This window comes from Rhinatrema bivittatum, chromosome 6 (assembly GCF_901001135.1).
Source record: "Rhinatrema bivittatum chromosome 6, aRhiBiv1.1, whole genome shotgun sequence".
NCBI lineage: Eukaryota > Metazoa > Chordata > Amphibia > Gymnophiona > Rhinatrematidae > Rhinatrema > Rhinatrema bivittatum.
Window position 1 is genome coordinate 245,394,027 of NC_042620.1, and position 21,095 is coordinate 245,415,121.

Sequence of the window (21,095 nt, forward strand, 5' to 3'; positions counted from 1 at the left end):
GGCGCGGCCACGCCCCCGGGCCGCCCCGGGCCATAACCACGCCTCCGGGCCTGCCCCCGAAACGCTCCTGACACGCCCCGAAAACGCCGCACGGTTCCGGCCCGCCCCCCCCCGACACGCCCCCCCCCCGACACACCCCCCTCCGAAAACCCCTGGACTTACTCGAGTCCCGGGGCTCTGCGCGCGCCGGTAGGCCTATGTAAAATAGGCTTACCGGCGCGCAGGGCCCTGCTCACCTAAATCCGCCCGGATTTGGGCGGATTTAGGCGAGCAGGGCTCTGAAAATCCGCCCCTATGCCAATAAGCTTTGATGCTTTTGATGCAACTGCAACATCACCCTCTGCTTTGAAAGAGGGGTGGTGGGGGTGGAGGGAAAGAGGAATTTGTATTCAGAGACAACCAATACGAGCCATGACCTTTTTACAGTTTAGAGTACTGATTTGCAGACATAAGAAAAAAACACAGAATTGCTTCTACGGCCAAGTCCATAAGCAAAGCACATCAAGCAGCATTGACTTGAACATGGTGGTGACCTGCACGGCACAGCAGATACTACCATGGGAAGCTTGCTGGGCAGACTGAACGGACCATTGGTCCTTTTCTGCCATCATTTTTATGTTTCTATATTACTGTCCTATCAGCCCAGGTTACATCCCTGCCCCCCAAGTCCCTTGAATTCTAAATTTATATTTAATCTCTAAGACCCCTCCTAAAGTCCATCCTCTCACTTGCAAACCAAACAGGAACCTACTAGCCCCACCTAGTAACCCCCAGAATCCCCGTGCTACCAGTAGCACAGTAGGATCATAGCATTCCCAGTGGTGTCTAGCTTAAGGCCAGGGACACAAGAACACTTAGACTCAGTAAAAAATATAATGCATTTTTATTAGTCAATATAAGTGTTCTCGGGAGATGCTGGGTACTGGGTGCCCTTAGTCTTACAAACTGACCAGCATCTCATCGTGTACAGGAAGTGATACTTTTTATAGATAACATACAATATTGTGGAAGCTTCTAGACTTGCGTGACTGCCCAAAGAATCATTTACATAAGTTGTGATGTCAAATGCATAATTAGATCGTCCCTAACTATCCCTGATTAGTTTCTTCCCAGGAGGTGTGGCCCATTTCCCATGGCTTTCTTTGTTCTGTTAAATTCTTACTGGTCAAGACAATCAACACGTCTGTAGCTATGTTGATTACAAACTCCTGAGAATAGTGCCTGAAGCTCCCCTGTGGTTTCTTCTTTGTGACTCTATGAATAGACATCACCTGTCTGGTGACAGCTTGCCTGCCTACAGATATCCAGGGACATTCTGCACATCATGCTTAGAAAGTCACTCAGAGTCCATTCAGCCCAGGCAGGCCAAAGACACACAGAGGCTTCTGGGGATTTCCTTCTCCATGTTGGTTTTCTGTTCAGGCATACTTCTCATTTCCCTCTTGTGCCACTTTCAAATGGCAAAGTGGCACATCTAAGTACCAGTTGGGAGGACAGAACTGTATGAAGTCATTATGGCAAATGGGCTAAATGTGTAAACTAACAGCTAACCTTGAGTGTGTTGTTATCCCTCTAGATCCCCCCTAAAGTAAATGAAACTCATAGGCGGACACGCACTCTAGAATTGACAAATAATAACAGCATAACTACATTTCACTAGGTAGCCATTAGCTCTATGATTGAGCTATAGGGATACCTGCATTATAAAAAGGACCTAATTTATAACAGCAAGACCACATATGTTATTTTTCAGAGTCAAGTAATTACACAATAGTGGTATAACAGGTAAAGATAAGGAGAACAAGAAGAGACTAGTATGAAAATATTATGTTTCTCATATAATACTAGGTATACTGGGCAAGTCTTTACAAGGAATACTGTTATTGTAAACAACTACCCAGGATAATATTCATTACAATGGCAAGCAGGTATATCATCAATGCATGTTACCAGAAAAGTGAAGGACAGCATAAGGACTCATACTGTGTTGTGCATACATCCTGTGGGACAAGTTATAAAAGTGTTGCAAAAAATAAGACACGTTCTGGTCATAGACAGAAATGGGCCTAAGTGAACAGAAGTGTCACACTACCAGAGCACATCTGTGAGCGCTTGTGACTAAACTCTAGGTAAAGAAACCAATAGGTAGTGTTACAGGAAGAAATGCTCAAAAAGGTATATAGGGAAAAATAGAAGGGGCTCACTAAATTCAGTATATTGGGTACAGAAAAATACTTGTGCAGAAGCAGCAATAGAGAAGAATTTACCTCAAGGGAATATTTGATTTATACCAAGACATAACACACTGTCAAGTGGCCAGCAGTGGGACAGGGTGATTGGTTAGTGTGAACAGATTAGCTTTCATAAATAAAAGTAAAAGAGAACATATCAAATAATCATCCCACTGACTCATTAAGTAAATGCATATACTCATTATAAGGTATAGGACTGGATAATAGGGATGTGAATCGTTTTTGAACGATTAAAATTATTGTCGGATAATTTTAAAATCGTCCAAAATCGTTAGAGTGCACGATACAATACAAATGCCCACGATTTATCGTCAGGGGCATTTGTATTGTATCGTTAAATAGGGGGTGGGAAAACTGGCACACCAAAAAAACCCTAACACCCACCCCGAACCTTTAAAACAAACCCCCACCCTCCCGAATCCCCCCAAAATGTTTTCAATGACCTGGGGTCCCGGCGCGATGATCCTGGCGCGATGTCCCACTCTCTGCCCACAGCTGCTGTGAAAAGAAATGGCGCCGGTGGCCCTTTGCTCTTATCATGTGACAGGGCAAAGGTAGCGCCGGCGCCATTTTGATTCCTAGCTCCCGACGTCATGCGTCCAGGAGATCGCTCCCGGACCCCCGCTGGACCCCCAGGGACTTTTGGCCAGCTTGGGGGGCCTCCTGACCCACACAAGACTTGCCAAAAGTCCAGCAGGGGTCCGGGAACGACCTCCTAAACTCGAATCGTTTTGCCGTACAGCAAAATGGCGCCGACCGTACGGCATGGTCGGCGCCATTTTGCTGTATGGCAAAATGATCGTTTAGATAATCACAGATGCACCAGTTGGAAGTCTGAAGGTCTTGGGACAAGGTTTAAAAAATATAAGGGCTTCAATTGAAACAGGCACCTATAGAAACTGTTCCTGTCTGTATGTGAAGGTAACAAACTGTCTGGCTGAATGTACAACTTTGGAGATTGATGCAAAAGAAAGCTCTATTTCCAGGGCTTGTAACAAATCCCTGCCTAACAAATTTACTGGATAATGTTATGCATATAAAAACTGACTTGTTACTTCTTTTCCTTGTAACTGTATACTAGTTTTAGCTGTCCAATGTACCAGCTTATTCTGTCCTTAAAATGCTATAGTTTGTATGGTTCCATCTGATAATTCAACTCCTTTTGGAAGTATTGTTAGCACTAAAGAAGTCGCCCCAGAATCCAAAAAAATGTGCAAGGTTGCTTATTAATATATACAGTCAACATGGGTTCTTCTGCTCCTGCCCTGATTTGCACCACTCCTAACAGACATTATGTATAACCATTCCCTGCTCTATATCTCTAAATCTCGGGAAATCTTCCTGGTCTGCCTTTCCCACTAATTCTGTTATATGGGGGATTTCTTTCAGGGTTTGCTCTATATTTATGTGCAAAATAAATATCAACATTCAATACCTGTGCTCCTGTCAGGATCAAAACTAACTCCTTATGAAGAGCTAACCACCTCTGCCATTTATTCTTCTTCTAATACTTCCCATCCTTCTAGATTACTGCACATATTAATTAATTTTGGGAATACCAAGCATCACTTCCACTGGTTCTATATTCCACATCATCTAAAACCTGTTTACCCCAGATACTTTCTCAGCATTTATTCTATCTAGAAACACTTTTCCCTCTTTCTGCTTATGTAATTCCTCCATTTGCCTAGAATATAACTTAATTGGGAGTTTAGTTAAATCTTCAGCTCCTTTGCTCTTTTCTCTGGCATACAATGACAAATATTGAGAAACATTTCTAGCCATAGTTTATTTTCCAGCCCCGGTTACAAAGAACAAAGTGTCTGTAAATTTGGAACCCACATGCTAGTACATGGGCTGTGCACTGTTAGGCATAGGCCAATGAGACCCATGTAATATCAAATTTAAACATTTAGGGGCGGATTTTAAAAGGCCTGCGCGCGTAAATCCGGAAGGATTTACGCGCGCAGGGCCCTCGCGCGCCGGCGTGCCTATTTTGCATAGGCTGCCGGCGCACGTAAAGACCCGGCATGCGTGTAAGTCCCGGGGCTTTCGAAAAGGGGTGGGAGGGGGCGTGTCCGGGGGCGTTCCCGAAACGATGCGGCGTTTCGGGGGCGTGCCGTGGCGTTTCGGGGGTGGGCCCGGGGGCGTGGCGCCGGCCCAGGGGCATGGTCGAGGCCTCCGGACCAGCCCCCAGGACCGGAGGATGGAGCGGGGCTGCCAGCCGGCGCGCGCAAAGTTACGCCTGCTTTCAGCAGGCGTAACTTTGCCGACAAAGGTGGGGGGGGTTTAGATAGGGCCGGGGGGGGGGTTAGGTAGGGGAAGGGAAGAGAAGGTGGGGGGAGGGCGAAGGAAAATTCCCTCCGAGGCCGCTCCGAAATCGGAGCGGCCTCAGAGGGAACAGGCAGCGCGCGCTGGGCTCGGCACACGCAGGTTGCACAAATGTGCACCCCCTTGCACGCGCCGACCCCGGATTTTATAAGATACGCGCGTATCTTATAAAATCCAGCATACTTTTGTTTGTGCCTGGTGCGCGACCAAAAGTACGTGATCGCGTATTTTTTAAAGATCTACCCCTTAAAGTGTAACAGATAATACCAGCTGGGTGTGCCTAGTTTTCTATTTCCCCACAGATTCATGCAGCTGCTGCACTGTTCATAATCCTGGTACCCTTTGTGCTCTAGTTTTTACACATTCTTTAACTGCTAATTAACAAGCTTGTTTAGTAATCTCTTGTGCTGCAAAGTCTGCAAATGTAAGAGAGATATTCCTCCTATTCCATTTTCTTAGGTGTACACCCTGAACTGAAATCATTATACAGTACCTAGCCTACCTTCTGCCATATTTGAAAATCTTAAAGGTAGTTATTTTATTTCTCCTATGAAGCCCTACTCAGCATGTGTTAGTTTCCTCAACTTGCTTTACATCTATAATTTAAAAATCTTTAGGGATCAACTAAAACATTTTATGCAGGTAATATGCAGCTCTAATGTTATTTGTTAGAAAAGGCTATATGAGATAATTTGGTTGACTATTTCAGGTACATAATTGGGTCCCTGATGTATTAAGCTTATAGCCTGATTGAGTATTTCATAATCTAACTGTAGTACTCAGGATTAGAAGCCACAGTACAATACTTCTTAAATACCAAAAAATGATACCAAGGTAGCTGACATTTTATAGACAAACTGATTTATTGATCTATTTAAAAACTTTTATTGAGGCATTAGTCTTTGGCACAAGAGGGAAATGAGAAGTATGCCTGAACAGAAAACCAACATGGAGAAGGAAATCCCCAGAAGCCTCTGCGTTTCTTTGGCCTGCCTGGGCTGAATGGACTCTGAGTGACTTTCTGAGCATGATGTGCAGAATGTCCCTGGATATCTGTAGAGGCAGGCAAGCTGGCACCAGATAGGTGATGTCTATTCATAGAGTCACAAAGAAGAAACCACAGGGGAGCTTCAGGCACTATTCTCAGGAGTTTGTAATCAACTTAGCTACAGACGTGTTGATTGTCTTGACCAGTAAGAGTTTAACAGAACAAAGAAAGCCATGGGAAATGGCCACACCTCCTGGGAAGAAACTAATCAGGGATAGTTAGGGATGATCTATTCATGCATTTGACATCACAACTTATGTAAATGATTCTTTGGACAGTCACACAAGTCTAGAAGCTTCCACAATATTGTATGTTATCTATAAAAAGTATCACTTCCTGTACACGATGAGATGCAGGTCAGTTTGTAAGACTAAGGGCACCCAGTACCCAGCATCTCCCGAGAACACTTATATTGACTAATAAAAATACATTATACTTTTTACTGAGTCTAAGTGTTCTTGGGTCCCTGGCCATAAGCATAGAGTAAGCTTTACATTTTACAACAACACTGGTAGCATAAGTTACCAGCATTGCTGTCAGACAATAAACTCTGACAGCAATGCTGGATGCCTTTAGAACTACAGTCCTATTGTATTCCTAGTGGCATGGGGTTTTAGGGAGTGCTAGGTGAAGTGGGAGAATTCCTTTTTGGCTTGCAAGTTGGTTAGTGGGCTTTAAGAGGGTGTCTAGAGGCCATTGATAAATTCAGAATTAAAGGTTTTAGGGGTGGGAAAGTTTATTTGGCTGATTATGTCACAAGTTTAACATCTTTTTAGAAGCTTGGGAGGAAGGGGAGGGTTTGGGTATTATGCCCTAGGTAAGTTGGAGTTTCTCAGCAGGGTTTCTCATTTCTTGTTATTTTCACAATGAAACGATAGAATAAAACATTAAATTTTGTGTTTTTTCTTCCATCGTTATTAATCGCACTATTTCTGAATAGTGCACGCTATTTCTGAAATGTAAAAAAAAAACCCCAAAAAAGGAAAAACATTAACAACAAAAATAAATCCCCAAACAACATGAAATGAAACATTTTTGGCCTGCACATTCCTAATATTCAATGACACCTTTCTCCCTCTGAATTTCCTGAACAACTTATCTGGCTATCTATAGCCAGATGTTATCCATTTGTCACTTTTCTGAATATTGGCCTCAGAGAATTTTCTAGAATATTATATGTCAAAAGACAGCTTGAAACATTATGAATTGGTTATATGATACTATTAAACATATAGTACAATAGATTTTAAACCTTGCTTCTAAAAAATTGGGGTTGTAAGCTCATGCAACTTATCTTCTAACTAATGCATATCAATGTGAAGAAAAATTTATTAACAATATTTCTTAATTTAAAACAGATAATTTTATTTTGGTCTCTGGCAACATTTACTGCACCCACATTTGGTTCAATTCAATATCCCACCTGGGGAGTCGTACTTGGTTGGTTAATGATTGTTGTCTCCCTCATCTGGCTACCAATCTTTGCTTCAAAGGAAATTTACAAAGCTAAGGGAAATCTGTGGCAGGTAAGTAGCCGAACAGAATATTAACAAATATTTATTATTTATTTATTTAACATTTTTTATATACCGATAGCCGTATGCACATCGTACCGGTTTACAAGGAACAGGCGAAAGGCCAGAAAAAAGGTATAGCTGTTACATAGAATGCATAAGTGTAGCATATGAAAAGCAAACAATGTTTCTGTAGATAGCAGGATGAATTAGCCATGCTGTCATGGGATCTGTCAATCAGGCCCGGGAGGCGGAGCTTGTCAAAGCAGAGTACAGAGCTTTGCTCTCTGCGGCTGCGCGTGTGTTCCCGCGCAGGAAAGTAACGGAATCTCCTCAGTCTGTGATTAAGCTGTAGTGTAGTCGAAGACTTGGTGACTGCCAGGGAGGAGGGTGGGTCTGCATGGCTAATTCATCCTGATATCTACGGAAACATCGTTTACGGTAAGCAAACTTGCTTTTTCCCGTCGATAGCAGGGCTGAATTAGCCATGCTGTCATGGGAGTCCCAAGCTCCCGATCACGTCATTTATGATATATGTGTTTGTACATGATCTTTGACAGTGTGGCAGTCACCGTGGACAGGAGGATAGAGATTGCAGTATTGCTTGCCATATCTTCGCATCAGTGGCTACTAGGGATGTGAATCGTGTCCTCGATCGTCTTAACGATCGATTTCGGCTGGGAGGGGGAGGGAATCGTATTGTTGCCGTTTGGGGGGGTAAAATATCGTGAAAAATCGTTAAAAATTGAAAAATCGAAAAATCGAAAAACCGGCACATTAAAACCCCCTAAAACCCACCCCCGACCCTTTAAATTAAATCCCCCACCCTCCCGAACCCCCCCCCCCAAATAACTTAAATAACCTGCGGGTCCAGCGGCGGTCCGGAACGGCAGCGGTCCGGAACGGGCTCCTGCTCCTGCATCTTGTCGTCTTCAGCCGGCGCCATTTTCCAAAATGGCGCCAAAAAATGGCGGCGGCCATAGACGAAAAAGATTGGACGGCAGGAGGTCCTTCCGGACCCCCGCTGGACTTTTGGCAAGTCTCGTGGGGGTCAGGAGGCCCCCCACAAGCTGGCCAAAAGTTCCTGGAGGTCCAGCGGGGGTCAGGCCTCGCTGAACGACCTCCTGCAGTCGATCTCCTGCCGGCGCCATTTTCCGTACGAAAACGATTCGCGGCGGGAAATCGCTCCCTGACCCCCGCTGGACCTCCAGGAACTTTTGGCCAGCTTGTGGGGGGCCTCCTGACCCCCACGAGACTTGCCAAAAGTCCAGCGGGGGTCCGGAAGGACCTCCTGCCGTCCAATCTTTTTCGTCTATGGCCGCCGCCATTTTTCGGCGCCATTTTGGAAAATGGCGCCGGCTGAAGACGACAAGATGCAGGAGCAGGAGCCCGTTCCGGACCGCTGCCGTTCCGGACCGCCGCTGGACCCGCAGGTTATTTAAGTTATTTGGGGGGGGGGGTTCGGGAGGGTGGGGGATTTAATTTAAAGGGTCGGGGGTGGGTTTTAGGGGGTTTTAGTGTGCCGGCTCACGATTCTAACGATTTATAACGATAAATCGTTAGAATCTGTATTGTATTGTGTTCCATAACGGTTTAAGACGATATTAAAATTATCGGACGATAATTTTAATCGTCCTAAAACGATTCACATCCCTAGTGGCTACTTGTTGGTCAAGGCAGTAGTGAGATGTGAAGGTATGCAGTGATGACCATGTAGCTGCCTTGCAAATGTCTATGGGTTGCACATTCTTCAGGTGTGCCAAGGAGGCTGCTACTGCTCTGACTTGGTGAGCTTTAGGAGTAAAATGTAATTGTAAATTCTGTTTGTCATAACAGAATTTGATGCATTGCGCTATCCAGCTGGAGATGGTGCGTTTAGCCACTGGTAATCCAGGTGCCTTCGGGTCAAAGGAAACAAAGAGTTGAGAAACACGAGAGTCCGAGTGTGTTCTTTCTTTGTAGTGTGTTAAAGCTCTTTTACAATCTAGCATATGCAGTAGTTTTTCCCTATCGTTTGCGTGCGGTTTAGGGAAAAAAGTTGGTAATTCCATTGTCTGATTGAGATGGAATGGGGTAACTACTTTCGGTAGGAAGGATGGGTGAGTTCGGAGAACTACCTTCTGTTGATGAAATTGCAAGTATGGAGGATAATGGACCAAAGCCTGTAACTCACTAACTCTTCTTGCTGAAGTTACTGCAACCAGGAATACCACCTTCCATGTGAGGTATTTAATGTGCGCTGAGTCCATGGGTTCAAATGGGAAGAGCATGAGCTGTTCCAAGATTATGTTGAGGTTCCATGGAACTGGAGGTTTGGATACCGGAGGACGAATGTGCGTTAACCCCTTCATGTAATGGGTGATTGGATATAGGAATCTCATTGATTGGTCTATGATAGGCACCTATGGCGCTGAGGTGAACTCTGATGGATGATGTTGCTAGTCCAGCTACATATAGTGTATGAAGATAATCAATAAGCAACTCCGGTGAACAGTCCAATGGTGGTACACCAGGCAGAGTAACGTTTCCATTTATAGTTATAATTTTTCCTGGTTGATAGTTTCCTGGATTCTAACAAAATGAGTTGTGCTGAAGTGGAAACTCCTTGTTCTGTTAGAAGGAGCCTCTCAATCTCCAAGCTGTCAAGTGTAGAGATGAGTGAAGTGGGTGTAGAAGTGTCCCTTGGTCTTGGCAGAGAAGATCTTGTCGATTCGGTAATGGAATTGGATCCTTGATGGATAGACGAAGCAGGAAACTGTACCATGGCTGCCTCGGCCAGGCCGGGGCTATGAGTATCAGTTGAGCTTTGTCCGCTATACACTTCTGAATTGTTCTTGTTATGAGAGGTATGGGCAGAAAGGCATACAGAAGGCCTGTCGTCCACAGAATGAGGAAGGCATCTTGAGCAATCCTGAATTTGCTTGGTCTTATCGAGCAGAATTTGGGAACCTGAGCATTGATCTCTGTTGCAAAGAGATCTATCGAAGGTGTCCCCCACTGCAGAAATATTTTCTGGACTATTTCTGTGTTGAGTGTCCATTCGTGGGGATGAAAGATGCGGCTTAGTCTGTCCACTCTTGTGTTTGCAACTCCCGGTAAGTAAGTTGCTTGGAGATGTATGGAATTCTGTTCGAAAATTATCAGGGTCTCCTTGCAAAGGGACCATGAACTGGACCCTCCTTGTTTGTTGATGTAAAACATCGCTACTTGGTTGTCCGTGTAGATCATGACCCTGCATCCTTTTAGGCGATCTTGGAATACTCGTAATGAATTGCGAATCGCTCTGAGTTCCAATAAATTTATTTTCAGATTTTGTTCCGACATTGTCCATAACCCTTGTGTTTCGTAAATCTCGAGGTGTGCACCCCAACCCTTGTGAGACGCATCTGTGGTTAGGACTGCGTTGTGAGGAGGAGGGCTGAACAACGCTCCTTTGGACAGGGTGGAGTGTAGGAGCCACCATGTTATATCTTTTTTCATTTCGGCGGTTAGCGATACCTGCTGCGTCAATGGTTGTGAATGCTGTTTCCATTGGCGTTTTAGTCCCCATTGCAGGCGTCTCATGTGTAGCCTGGTGTTGGGAACCGTGAAAATCGCCGCCGCCATGTGACCCAAGACTACCAAAACTTGTCTCGCTGACGGTGTCTGAGTAAGGTTCAATGTATGTAGAAGATGACGGAAGTGTGATATTCTGTCGTCTGGGAGGTATGCTCTGTTGCACGTAGTATCCAAGCGTGTGCCTATGAACTGTAACTGTTGTGTCGGTTGTAGGTGTGATTTCTGAAAATTGATCACCAACCCTAGTTCTTGTACACAGTGTGTCACCTGATGGAGGTGATCCAGTAAGATGTTTGGAGTTGGTCCAAGTATGAGCCAATCGTCCAGATATGGAAAGATGGTTATACCTTGTAGGGATGTGAATCGTTTTAGGACGATTAAAATTATCGTCCGATAATTTTAATATCGTCTTAAACCGTTATGGAACACAATACAATAGAGATTCTAACGATTTATCGTTATAAATCGTTAGAATCGTGAGCCGGCACACTAAAACCCCCTAAAACCCACCCCGACCCTTTAAATTAAATCCCCCACCCTCCCGAACCCCCCCCCCCCAAATGACTTAAATAACCTTCGGGTCCAGCGGTGGTCCGGAACGGCAGCGGTCCGGAACGGGCTCCTGCTACTGAATCTTGTTGTCTTCGGCCGGCGCCATTTTCCAAAATGGCGCCGAAAAATGGCGGCGGCCATAGACGAACACGATTGGACGGCAGGAGGTCCTTCCGGACCCCCGCTGGACTTTTGGCAAGTCTTGTGGGGGTCAGGAGGCCCCCCCCAAGCTGGCCAAAAGTTCCTGGAGGTCCAGCGGGGGTCAGGGAGCGATTTCCCGCCGCGAATCGTTTTCGTACGGAAAATGGCGCCGGCAGGAGATCGACTGCAGGAGGTCGTTCAGCGAGGGTTCCGGCGCCTCGCTGAACGACCTCCTGCAGTCGATCTCCTGCCGGCGCCATTTTCCGTACGAAAACGATTCGCGGCGGGAAATCGCTCCCTGACCCCCGCTGGACCTCCAGGAACTTTTGGCCAGCTTGGGGGGGGCCTCCTGACCCCCACAAGACTTGCCAAAAGTCCAGCGGGGGTCCGGAAGGACCTCCTGCCGTCCAATCGTGTTCGTCTATGGCCGCCGCCATTTTTCGGCGCCATTTTGGAAAATGGCGCCGGCCGAAGACAACAAGATTCAGTAGCAGGAGCCCGTTCCGGACCGCTGCCGTTCCGGACCGCCGCTGGACCCGCAGGTTATTTAAGTCATTTGGGGGGGGGTTCGGGAGGGTGGGGGATTTAATTTAAAGGGTCGGGGGTGGGTTTTAGGGGGTTTTAATGTGCCGGTTTTGCGATTTTACGTTTTTTCGATTTTTTACGATTTTTCATGATTTTTCACGATATTTTACCCCCCCAAACGGCAACAATACGATTCCCTCCCCCTCCCAGCCGAAATCGATCGTTAAGACGATCGAGGACACGATTCACATCTCTAATACCTTGTTTCCTGAGATGAGCCACCACCACTATCATGCATTTGGTGAATACCCTTGGTGCAGCCGAAAGTCCAAATGGAAGAACTTTGTACTGGTAGTGTTGATGTCGGTAGCGAAAACATAGGTTACGCCACGAGGATGGATGGATTGGAATGTGTGTGTAAGCATTCTTCAGGTCAATGGAGCACATCCAATCATTGGTTTGAATGAGAGGAAGAATTGACTTCAACGACACCATTTTGAATTTCTCCTTGGTGAGAAATTTGTTCAATTCCCTTAGGTCTAGTATGGGGCGAAGGCCCCTGAACTTCTTGGGTATGAGGAAGTACGGGGAATAAAATGCTGCTGATTTGGAGTGTGGGTAAATTTGTCGTATTGCTTTTTTTAAAATTTTTTTATTTAAGGTATTTATATACCGCTTTTTAAAATAAAATTTTATCAAAACGGTTTACAGTAGTTAAAATAAGATAAAAATAAAATGCAAATTAAATTAAATAATAAAAAAAGTACATAAATTTAGTTAAGTAGCCAGATAATTACTAGCTTAAAATAAAATTCTTAATTAAAAGATAAAACAATAATAATAATAACAATAGTAGTAGCGTGCCATGGTAAACGGAATAGGAAAAGTACAAAGGCGAGAGGGGGAGGGAAGAGGTGATGAGTTATCAGATAAATATATCCCAAAAAAAATGAAGGGAATGAAAAAAGATTGAATGAAAATTGAGGTATTATGTGTCAAGTGAGGAGAATTGGGGTAATATGTGTCAAATGGACGGGGTTGAAGAGGTGGAAACTTCTGTTTTGTTGGAAGAATACTTAGAGGAGTTATTAAATGCATGTTGAAAAAAGTATGTTTTCAGAGCTTTTTTGAAGTGATGAGGGTTCGATATTAGACGGAGAGGGTTGGGTAAAGAGTTCCAAAGAGATGGTCCTGCTACTGAAAATGCTCTCTTTTTGGTTATGTCTAATCTGGCCTGTCGTGGTGATGGAATGTCTAGAAGATTTTGAGTGAGTGATCTTAGATGTCGGGTGGGTTTGTAAATACGAAGTAAGGTGCATAGCTAGGTGGAGGAAGAATTATAGATTAGGCTGTGAATGATTGAGAGTATTTTGTATTTTATCCTGTATTTTATGGGTAGCCAGTGAAGAGATTGTAAAATAGGAGTTATATGATTGCGAACAGGGGTACCAGAAAATAAGCGAGCTGCACTATTTTGGACTAGTTGTAGTGGGTGAATTGATGAATCGGGTAAACCTAGGTAGAGTGCATTACAATAGTCTAAACCAGAGAAGATAAGAGATTGGAGAACAGTTCTGAAATCACAATAGAAAAGAAGAGGACGAAGTCGTTTCAAAAGTTGTAATTTATAAAATGATTTCTTTGTTAGGGAGGAGATTTGTTGTTTCATGGATAGGTCTGTATTTATAGTTACACCTAGATTTATGGCATGACAAGTTATTGGGATAGTTGAGCCGTTGAAAGTAAAGTGAGATGGAGGGCCTATAGAAGTATCTGAGATAGATGTTAAGTGTACTAATTCGGTTTTTGATGGATTGAGTTTCAGACGGTTATGGGATAGCCAAGAGTTAATAGTAGATAGAGTGAGACTAACGATAAAGTATCGGACCAGGAAGTTTTGTAGGGGACAAGAAATTGAATATCGTCTGCATAGATTTTAAATTGTAAGTTGAGTGAAGATAGGATATGACAAAGCGGAAGAAGATATATATTGAATAGTATGGGGGATAATGATGATCCTTGGGGAACGCCAGATGGAATTGTATAATGAGTAGAAGATTGATGGTTGATATTGACTTGCTGAGGGCGGTCTGTAAGAAAAGATAAAAACCAATTTAGTACTGTACCAGTAATGCCTATTGCTTGTAAACCTGAAATGAGGATTTGGTGATCAACCGTATCAAACGCTGCTGAAATATCTAAGAATACTATGATATAATCTGTATATGAGTCAAATGCCCGGAATAATGTATCGAAGGTAGATAGAAGAAGTGTTTCTGTAGAATGTCCCTTTCTGAAGCCATGCTTGTTTGAGAAGCAAAGCAATTTCTTCCCCCAGTTGTGGATGGGACTTGTGAATCTTGAGTGTGGAAAGATGAGGCAATATGGGTTTTGTGACAAATTGGAGTTGGTAACCGTGACGTACTATCTCCAAGACCCATTGATCTGATGTTATTCTTTCCCAGGCTTCCAGGCAAGAACAAATTTTGTCTGGAGGAGCTTGATATTGTAGTGGCGGCTGAGTAACTAAAAAGACGAAGTCGCTTTCGCTGTGGTAGATGGCTGTTGTGCCTGCTGTCTCTGATTGCGTGGTTTACCTCTACGTTGATTTGATGTATTTTGTTGTGGAGCAGGACGCTGGTAAGAAGGGTATGGTTGGGTTCGAAAAGATTGATAAGATCTATAGGGTCTTCTGGCACATGATTGCCTACGAGTAGATCCCATATAACGACGTGCAGTCGAATAAATAGGGTGTGAGATTAATGACTGTACTGCTAGAGCTTCTTCTTTCAATTTACTTACTGCGTCCTGGAATTTGTCTCCGAACAGGTTATCTCCTGTACATGGGAGATTTGTTAGTTTCTCGTGCAAGTCTTCACGTATCGAACTTGAACGTAACCATGCCAGTCTGCGGGCTGCAATGGCTGTTGCTGATGCCCTAGCTGATGTTTCATGTGCTTCGTAGATTGACCTCAAAAGGTGTCGAGAACACTCTTCCATGTCATGAAGAGGCTGAGGTATTTGATCCGCCATTGTGGAATGTTTACCCTTCATAGCTTGCATGTACTCATAGAGGTATTGTACCATGTAGAATTGATGTTGCATAATTCGTGCAGTCAACATCGAGTTATGGTATATTTTTCTGCCAAACTCATCTAAATATTTATTGTCTTTCCCTGGTGGGTAAGAGGAGTGCGACTTTGTTTTCTTGAATCTTTGCATCGCAGACTCTACCACAATTGAAGCATGAGATAACGGTGGTAGAGTGTATAGAGATGCTTTTCTCATACGACATTTTGTGTCTGTTTTCCTGGAAACGGCTGGAATTGCATAAGACGTATCCCAGGACTTTTGTAAGACTGAATGCAGGATCTCTTGTGGCGGAAGAGATGTTGGTTCCCCCGGAGTATCAAAAATTTTTAGAAGACCTAGGGTTTCTGCTCTAGGGTCTGCTTCTTTTTGTACCTCTAGATGCAGTATTGTATTTTGGGTATGTAAGGTCTTCCGGAGGGGAGTATGGTTCCTGCGGTTGTTCCTGCGGATCAGACAGAAATCCTGTAGATGATAATGGGGATGTTTGTATTGAAGGAGAATCAAAAGATATTTCCTGTGTATGAGTTGGCGAGGTTGGTTGGTTAACCAACGGTTCAACCAACGGTTGAACCGTTGGTTCAACCAACGGTTGGTTCAACCAACGGTTCTCTATTAGGTTGTGTTTTGTGTTCCAGTGAACTGTCATTAGCAATGTTAGTCATTTTGAATGATGACTGAAGCGTTTCATAAAACCCTGCTAAAGACTGAGACAATTGAAAAAATGCCTCTCTTGTATGAGGGGGCATTGTCATACGATCATCTTGTTCTCCTGAGACACCTGTTTTAGGGTGCCTTGAGTTATTTTGAGGTGAAGTATTAGGTACCTGTCTGTCATCTTGTATTTTGTTGAATGATATGTTCCTCAAATCTTCTGAATCTGTAGAAGTGGAAGAGGAAACAAACTGTATTATCCCAGGACAAGCAGGATGCTAGTCCTCACATATGGGTGATGTCACTGAACGGTAGGGGTGTGCATTCGTTTTGAACTTAAATGGAAAACGCAACTTATTTTTTTTTTTAACTTAAAAAAATGATGAGGCGTAAACGATCGGATTTCCAACTTATTCAACATAGCTATGTTGAATACGTTGGAAATCGCGATTGTTGATCTAAATAAAAATTTAAACCCCTCACCCTCCTTAATCCCCCCCCCCACAAGACTTACCAAAACTCCCCAAGCTGGCCAAAAGTTCCATGAGGGTCCGGGAGCGGACGCGTGGGGAATCACGTGACGTCCGCGTCACTCCGACGTGACGCCGACGTCACGTGGTCCATCGCGGTTCCGCTACCGGACCCCTCGTTGGACCCAAACGGCACTTTTGGCCAGCTTGGAGGGGCCTCCTGACCCCCCCAAGCTGGCCAAAAGTGCCTTTTGGGCCCAACGAGGGGTCCCGGAGCGAACCTGAGGGGAATCACGTGACGTCGGCGTGATGCGGCGTCACGTGATTCTCCTCGGGTTCGCTCCCGGACCCCTCGTTGGGCTCAAAAGGAACTTTTGGCCAGCTTGGGGGGGCCTCCTGACCCCCCCAGGCTGGCCAAAAGTGCCTTTTGAGCCCAACGAGGGGTCCCGGAGCAAACCCAAGGGGAATCACGTGACGCCGCGTCACGCCGACGTCACGCCGACTTCACGTGATTCCCCTCGGGTTCACTCCCGGAACCCTCGTTGGGCCCAAAAGGCACTTTTGGCCAGCTTGGGGGGGTCAGGAGGCCCCCCCAAGCTGGCCAAAAGTTCCTTTTGAGCCCAACGAGGGGTCCGGGAGCGAACCCGAGGGGAATCACGTGACGCCGCGTCACTCCGACATGATGCCGACGTCACGTGCTCCTTGCAAAGGAGTTCAGGAATGGCGTCCTGACCCCGCTGGACCACCAGGGAGTTTTGGTAAGTCTTGGGTGGGGGGGGCGGGATTAAGGCGGGTGAGGGGTTTAAATTTTTATTTGCACATATGGACATAGACTCAACTTATGGAATTCTCCATATGTCCATATTGACCGCAAATGGGACCCCCTTTCGACTTATGGACTTATGAACTTAAACTTTTGGTCTGCACATCCCTACTGAACGGAGCCCAGGCGGGAAAGCTTTCTGTCAAAGTTTCTAGAAACTTTTGACTGGCCCTGTGAGGCCACTGAGCATGCCCAGCATGCTATGATATTCTCTGCCACAGGTGTCTCTCTTCAGTCTTCACTTTTCCGCGCTGCCATTCGCACCGCGGACCGATAGCTCTACCGTTAGGAATCTCTTTTTTGTCTGAAAAGTCATTTTTTCTAAATATTCTCTGTCACGGGGAAGTCTCTGCCTCGCTGGCTGGTGAGTACTGTCTTTTTAATAAATTTTCGGCTGAAAATTTTTCACACACACACACGTTCGTTTCATCGACAGCCGTCGATCGAAAATGGCGACCGGTTTCAAAAAATGCCCGGTCTGCAACCGAAATATGTCCATCACCGATCCCCATTCGGAATGTGTAATGTGCCTCGGGGAACAACATGATGTCAATTCCTGCAATAAATGTGCAGAAATGACAGTCAAGGGACGAAAGGCCAGGCAAGAGAAGATGGAACACCTATTTTCTCTTCAGCTAATTCCTTCTCCATCAAAAGCACCGAGGTCGTCTCCGGCTGGAGCAACAAAGAAAGTTTTACATAAAAAACCGCGTCCGAATGGATCAGGGGATCGGTCATCCTCGCCATCGTCTGCACTCTCTACAAAGTCGACAGAACGATCCAAAACCAAACATCGCCATCGACATCGATCATCCTCCGCATCGGTGTCCCAGGACGAGTCGATGCCGAAGCGGTCTAAAAACCAGGACACGCCGGTGATTGGGCCTTCGCCATCACCGACACCGACAACGTCATCGATGGTCATTGCACTACCATCGCATACACCATCGGAGCCCTCGTTCACACCACAGCTTGAATTGTCTACATTTATTAGACAAGCTGTTTTCCAAGCTCTACAAGAGCAACAACTTCTGACAGGCCTGTCGATGCTGACCTCCGGGTCGATGCCGATACCCTCGATATCGATGCCGATACCCTCCGTATCGATGCCGATGCCTCCAGCATCGATGCCGATGTTTTCAACATCGATGCCGATGGCTATCCCATCGATGCCGATACCTTCACCGTCAGTATCGATGCCGATGCTTTTGCCTACAACATCGATGCCGGTGATAACACCGATGACAACGGTGTCTGTTCGCCCAAGATCCTCGACGGGTACTATAACTACCACACCAAGGCTACTGACTCAATCTACATCGATGATTTTTCAAATTCCATCAACGAACCAAACGACAGCATCCCTGCCGCAACCGGTTCCACCAGAGGAGGTGCAAGATGAGGCATTTTACCATCGCCTCCTACAAAGATACCAAAAAGTCATCGACAAATTACCACCTATCACAAAAAGACAGGTATCTGCTGGTTTTTTCCTCGATGATCCACAACCTGGACCTTCAGGGCTCCAAGCCCCTCCAGCTCCAACAACTCAAACAATTTATAGAGAAGAATCAGAAGACTCCTGGGATGATGAACCCTCTCAATTTTCCTCAGAGGAGTTCATGTCCAATCCTTCTTCTCCTGACCGAAGAAAGAAGTCACCTCCAGAAGATCTGTCCTTCTCATCCTTCATACAAACTATGTCTGATTCCATTCCATTTAAATTGGCTGCTGAGGAGGATACCAGAGCACAAACTCTCGAAGTATTACAGTTTGTGGATCCACCCAAACAGGTACTAGCAATACCTGTACATGAGGTGTTACTGGACCTTCAGAAAAGAATCTGGGAACACCCAGCTTCCATACCTGCAGTAAACAAAAGAGTAGAAACCACTTACATAGTTCAACCAGCTCCTGGGTACAACAAACAACAATTGCCCCATCAGTCTGTCGTTGTGGAATCAGCACAGAAGAAATCTAAACGTGTGCGCCCACACTCCTCCATCCCACCAGGCAGGGAGCACAGGTTCCTGGACACAATGGGTAAGAAGATTTACCAAAGTTCCATGCTGAGCACTAAAATCTCTGCATATCAACTCTATATAACTCAACACCAAAGAAATCTCTGGAAAGAGATGGAACAATTCATCACTTCCTTACCTACTCAATTCCAAGAGCCTGCTCAAGCAATTATATCAAAAGGTCTTGAGGCAGGAAAACACGAAGTAAGAGCAGTGTATGATAACTTCGAAACTGCTTCAAGAACAGCAGCAGTGGGAATCACTGCTCGCCGGTGGGCCTGGCTCAAGGCATCTGACCTCAGGCTTGAGGTACAAGATAAGCTTGTTGACCTTCCCTGTCTTGGTGACAATCTCTTTGGAGATAAAATTCAAGAAGCTGTTCAACAGCTCAAGGATCACACGGAGACACTAAAACAACTGTCTCAAACCCCACAAGAACCTGCTGGTCAACCTTTTCGTCGTCCTCCACGAAGAGATGTAAGACGCTCTTACTACAGGCCACGCAAGTACTACCAACCAACAAATAGGGGTAGATCCACCAGGCCAACTCAACGATCTCAAGCCAGACAAGCCAGGCCTACCCGTCCACAACCGCCTGCACAGACAGGGCCTGCAACAGGCTTTTGAGGATTACATCAGAGAACAGAGTCAACCTTGCAATCCCAAACCAAACCTTCCAGTGGGAGGCAGAATATCCCTTTTTCACGAAAATTGGCAAAACATAACCTCAGATCAATGGGTTCTTTCAATAGCTGCCCGAGGTTACAAACTAAATTTCACTTCAATTCCTCCAGAATTTCCACCAACATCATGCCAACAACAAAACTCTCAACTTCATCAATTACAAACAGAATTATCCACCCTTCTGAGTTCCAAGGCCATTCAACCAGTGCCTCGGACACAGAAGGACAGGGGATTCTACTCCAAATATTTCCTCATTCCAAAGAAAACCGGAGGCCTACGCCCCATTCTAGACCTCAGAAATCTCAACAAATTTCTAAAGAAAGAAAAGTGCAGGATGGTTTCTCTAGGCACCATGCTTCCACTTCTTCAGGCAAAGGATTGGCTTTGTTCTCTGGATCTTCAAGATGCTTATGCTCACATTCCAATATACCCTCCTCATCGCAAATACCTGCGCTTCACAGTAGGCCTTCAACATTACCAATACAGAGTTCTTCTATTTGGACTGGCATCTGCTCCCAGAGTCTTCACCAAATGTCTAGCAGTAATAGCAGGACACTTACACAAAGAAGGTGTCCATGTTTTCCCATATCTAGACGACTGGCTCATAAGGAGTCCATCTCAACAAGGAGCAATAACTTCTCTCAACCGAACAATTGCTCTGCTTCACTCCATGGGATTTCTTATCAATTATCAAAACTCCCATCTCACTCCAACTCATCTGCTTCAATTCATAGGAGCAGATTTGAACACAAACCAAGCAAAAGCCATTCTACCCATAGAACGGGCAGAGGCCCTCATTCAGTTAGCAAGGTCAGTTTCCTTACGGACACAAACCACAGCTCATCAGTTTCTGATTCTGCTAGGTCACATGGCATCAACCGTTCATGTTACTCCTATGGCAAGGCTAGCCATGAGAATAACTCAATGGACTCTAAGGTCACAATGGATCTAAGCCATTCAACCATTACACTATCCAATTCAAGTGACCCACCAACTAAGATCATCTCTACTTTGGTGGACCAACATGGACAACCTGTGCAAAGGCCTACCTTTCCAACAACCTGTACCACAGATTACTTTAACTACGGAGGCATCCACCTTGGGATGGGGAGCTCATGTAGACAATCTCCACACACAAGGGATTTGGACAAAACTTGAAGCAACATATCAAATCAATTTTCTGGAGATCCGAGCTATATGTTATGCACTACATGCGTTCCAGGACTGCCTTTCACACAAGACTGTTCTCATCCAGACAGACAACACAGTAGCCATGTGGTACATCAACAAACAAGGAGGTACGGGCTCCTATCTCTTTTGTCAAGAAGCAGCACAGATTTGGGGCTGGGCCTTGCATCACTCAATGTCTCTACGAGCCACTTATCTGGCAGGCATTCACAATGTAGTGGCGAACCAACTCAGTCGTCAATTC

At 45.2% G+C, this 21,095-nt stretch overlaps 1 protein-coding gene across 3 annotated transcripts in view; it reads left to right on the forward strand.

The window, feature by feature from the left end:
• The window catches only part of LOC115094054 (sodium- and chloride-dependent neutral and basic amino acid transporter B(0+)-like), a 556,325-nt gene that overhangs the window by 518,534 nt on the left and 16,696 nt on the right, over window positions 1-21,095 (forward strand). For all 3 annotated transcript variants that reach the window (XM_029606707.1, XM_029606706.1, XM_029606708.1), the window contains one exon: window positions 6,990-7,157. In XM_029606707.1, the coding sequence (XP_029462567.1) occupies window positions 6,990-7,157 (168 nt within the window). The remainder of the gene's footprint in view (window positions 1-6,989; window positions 7,158-21,095) is intronic.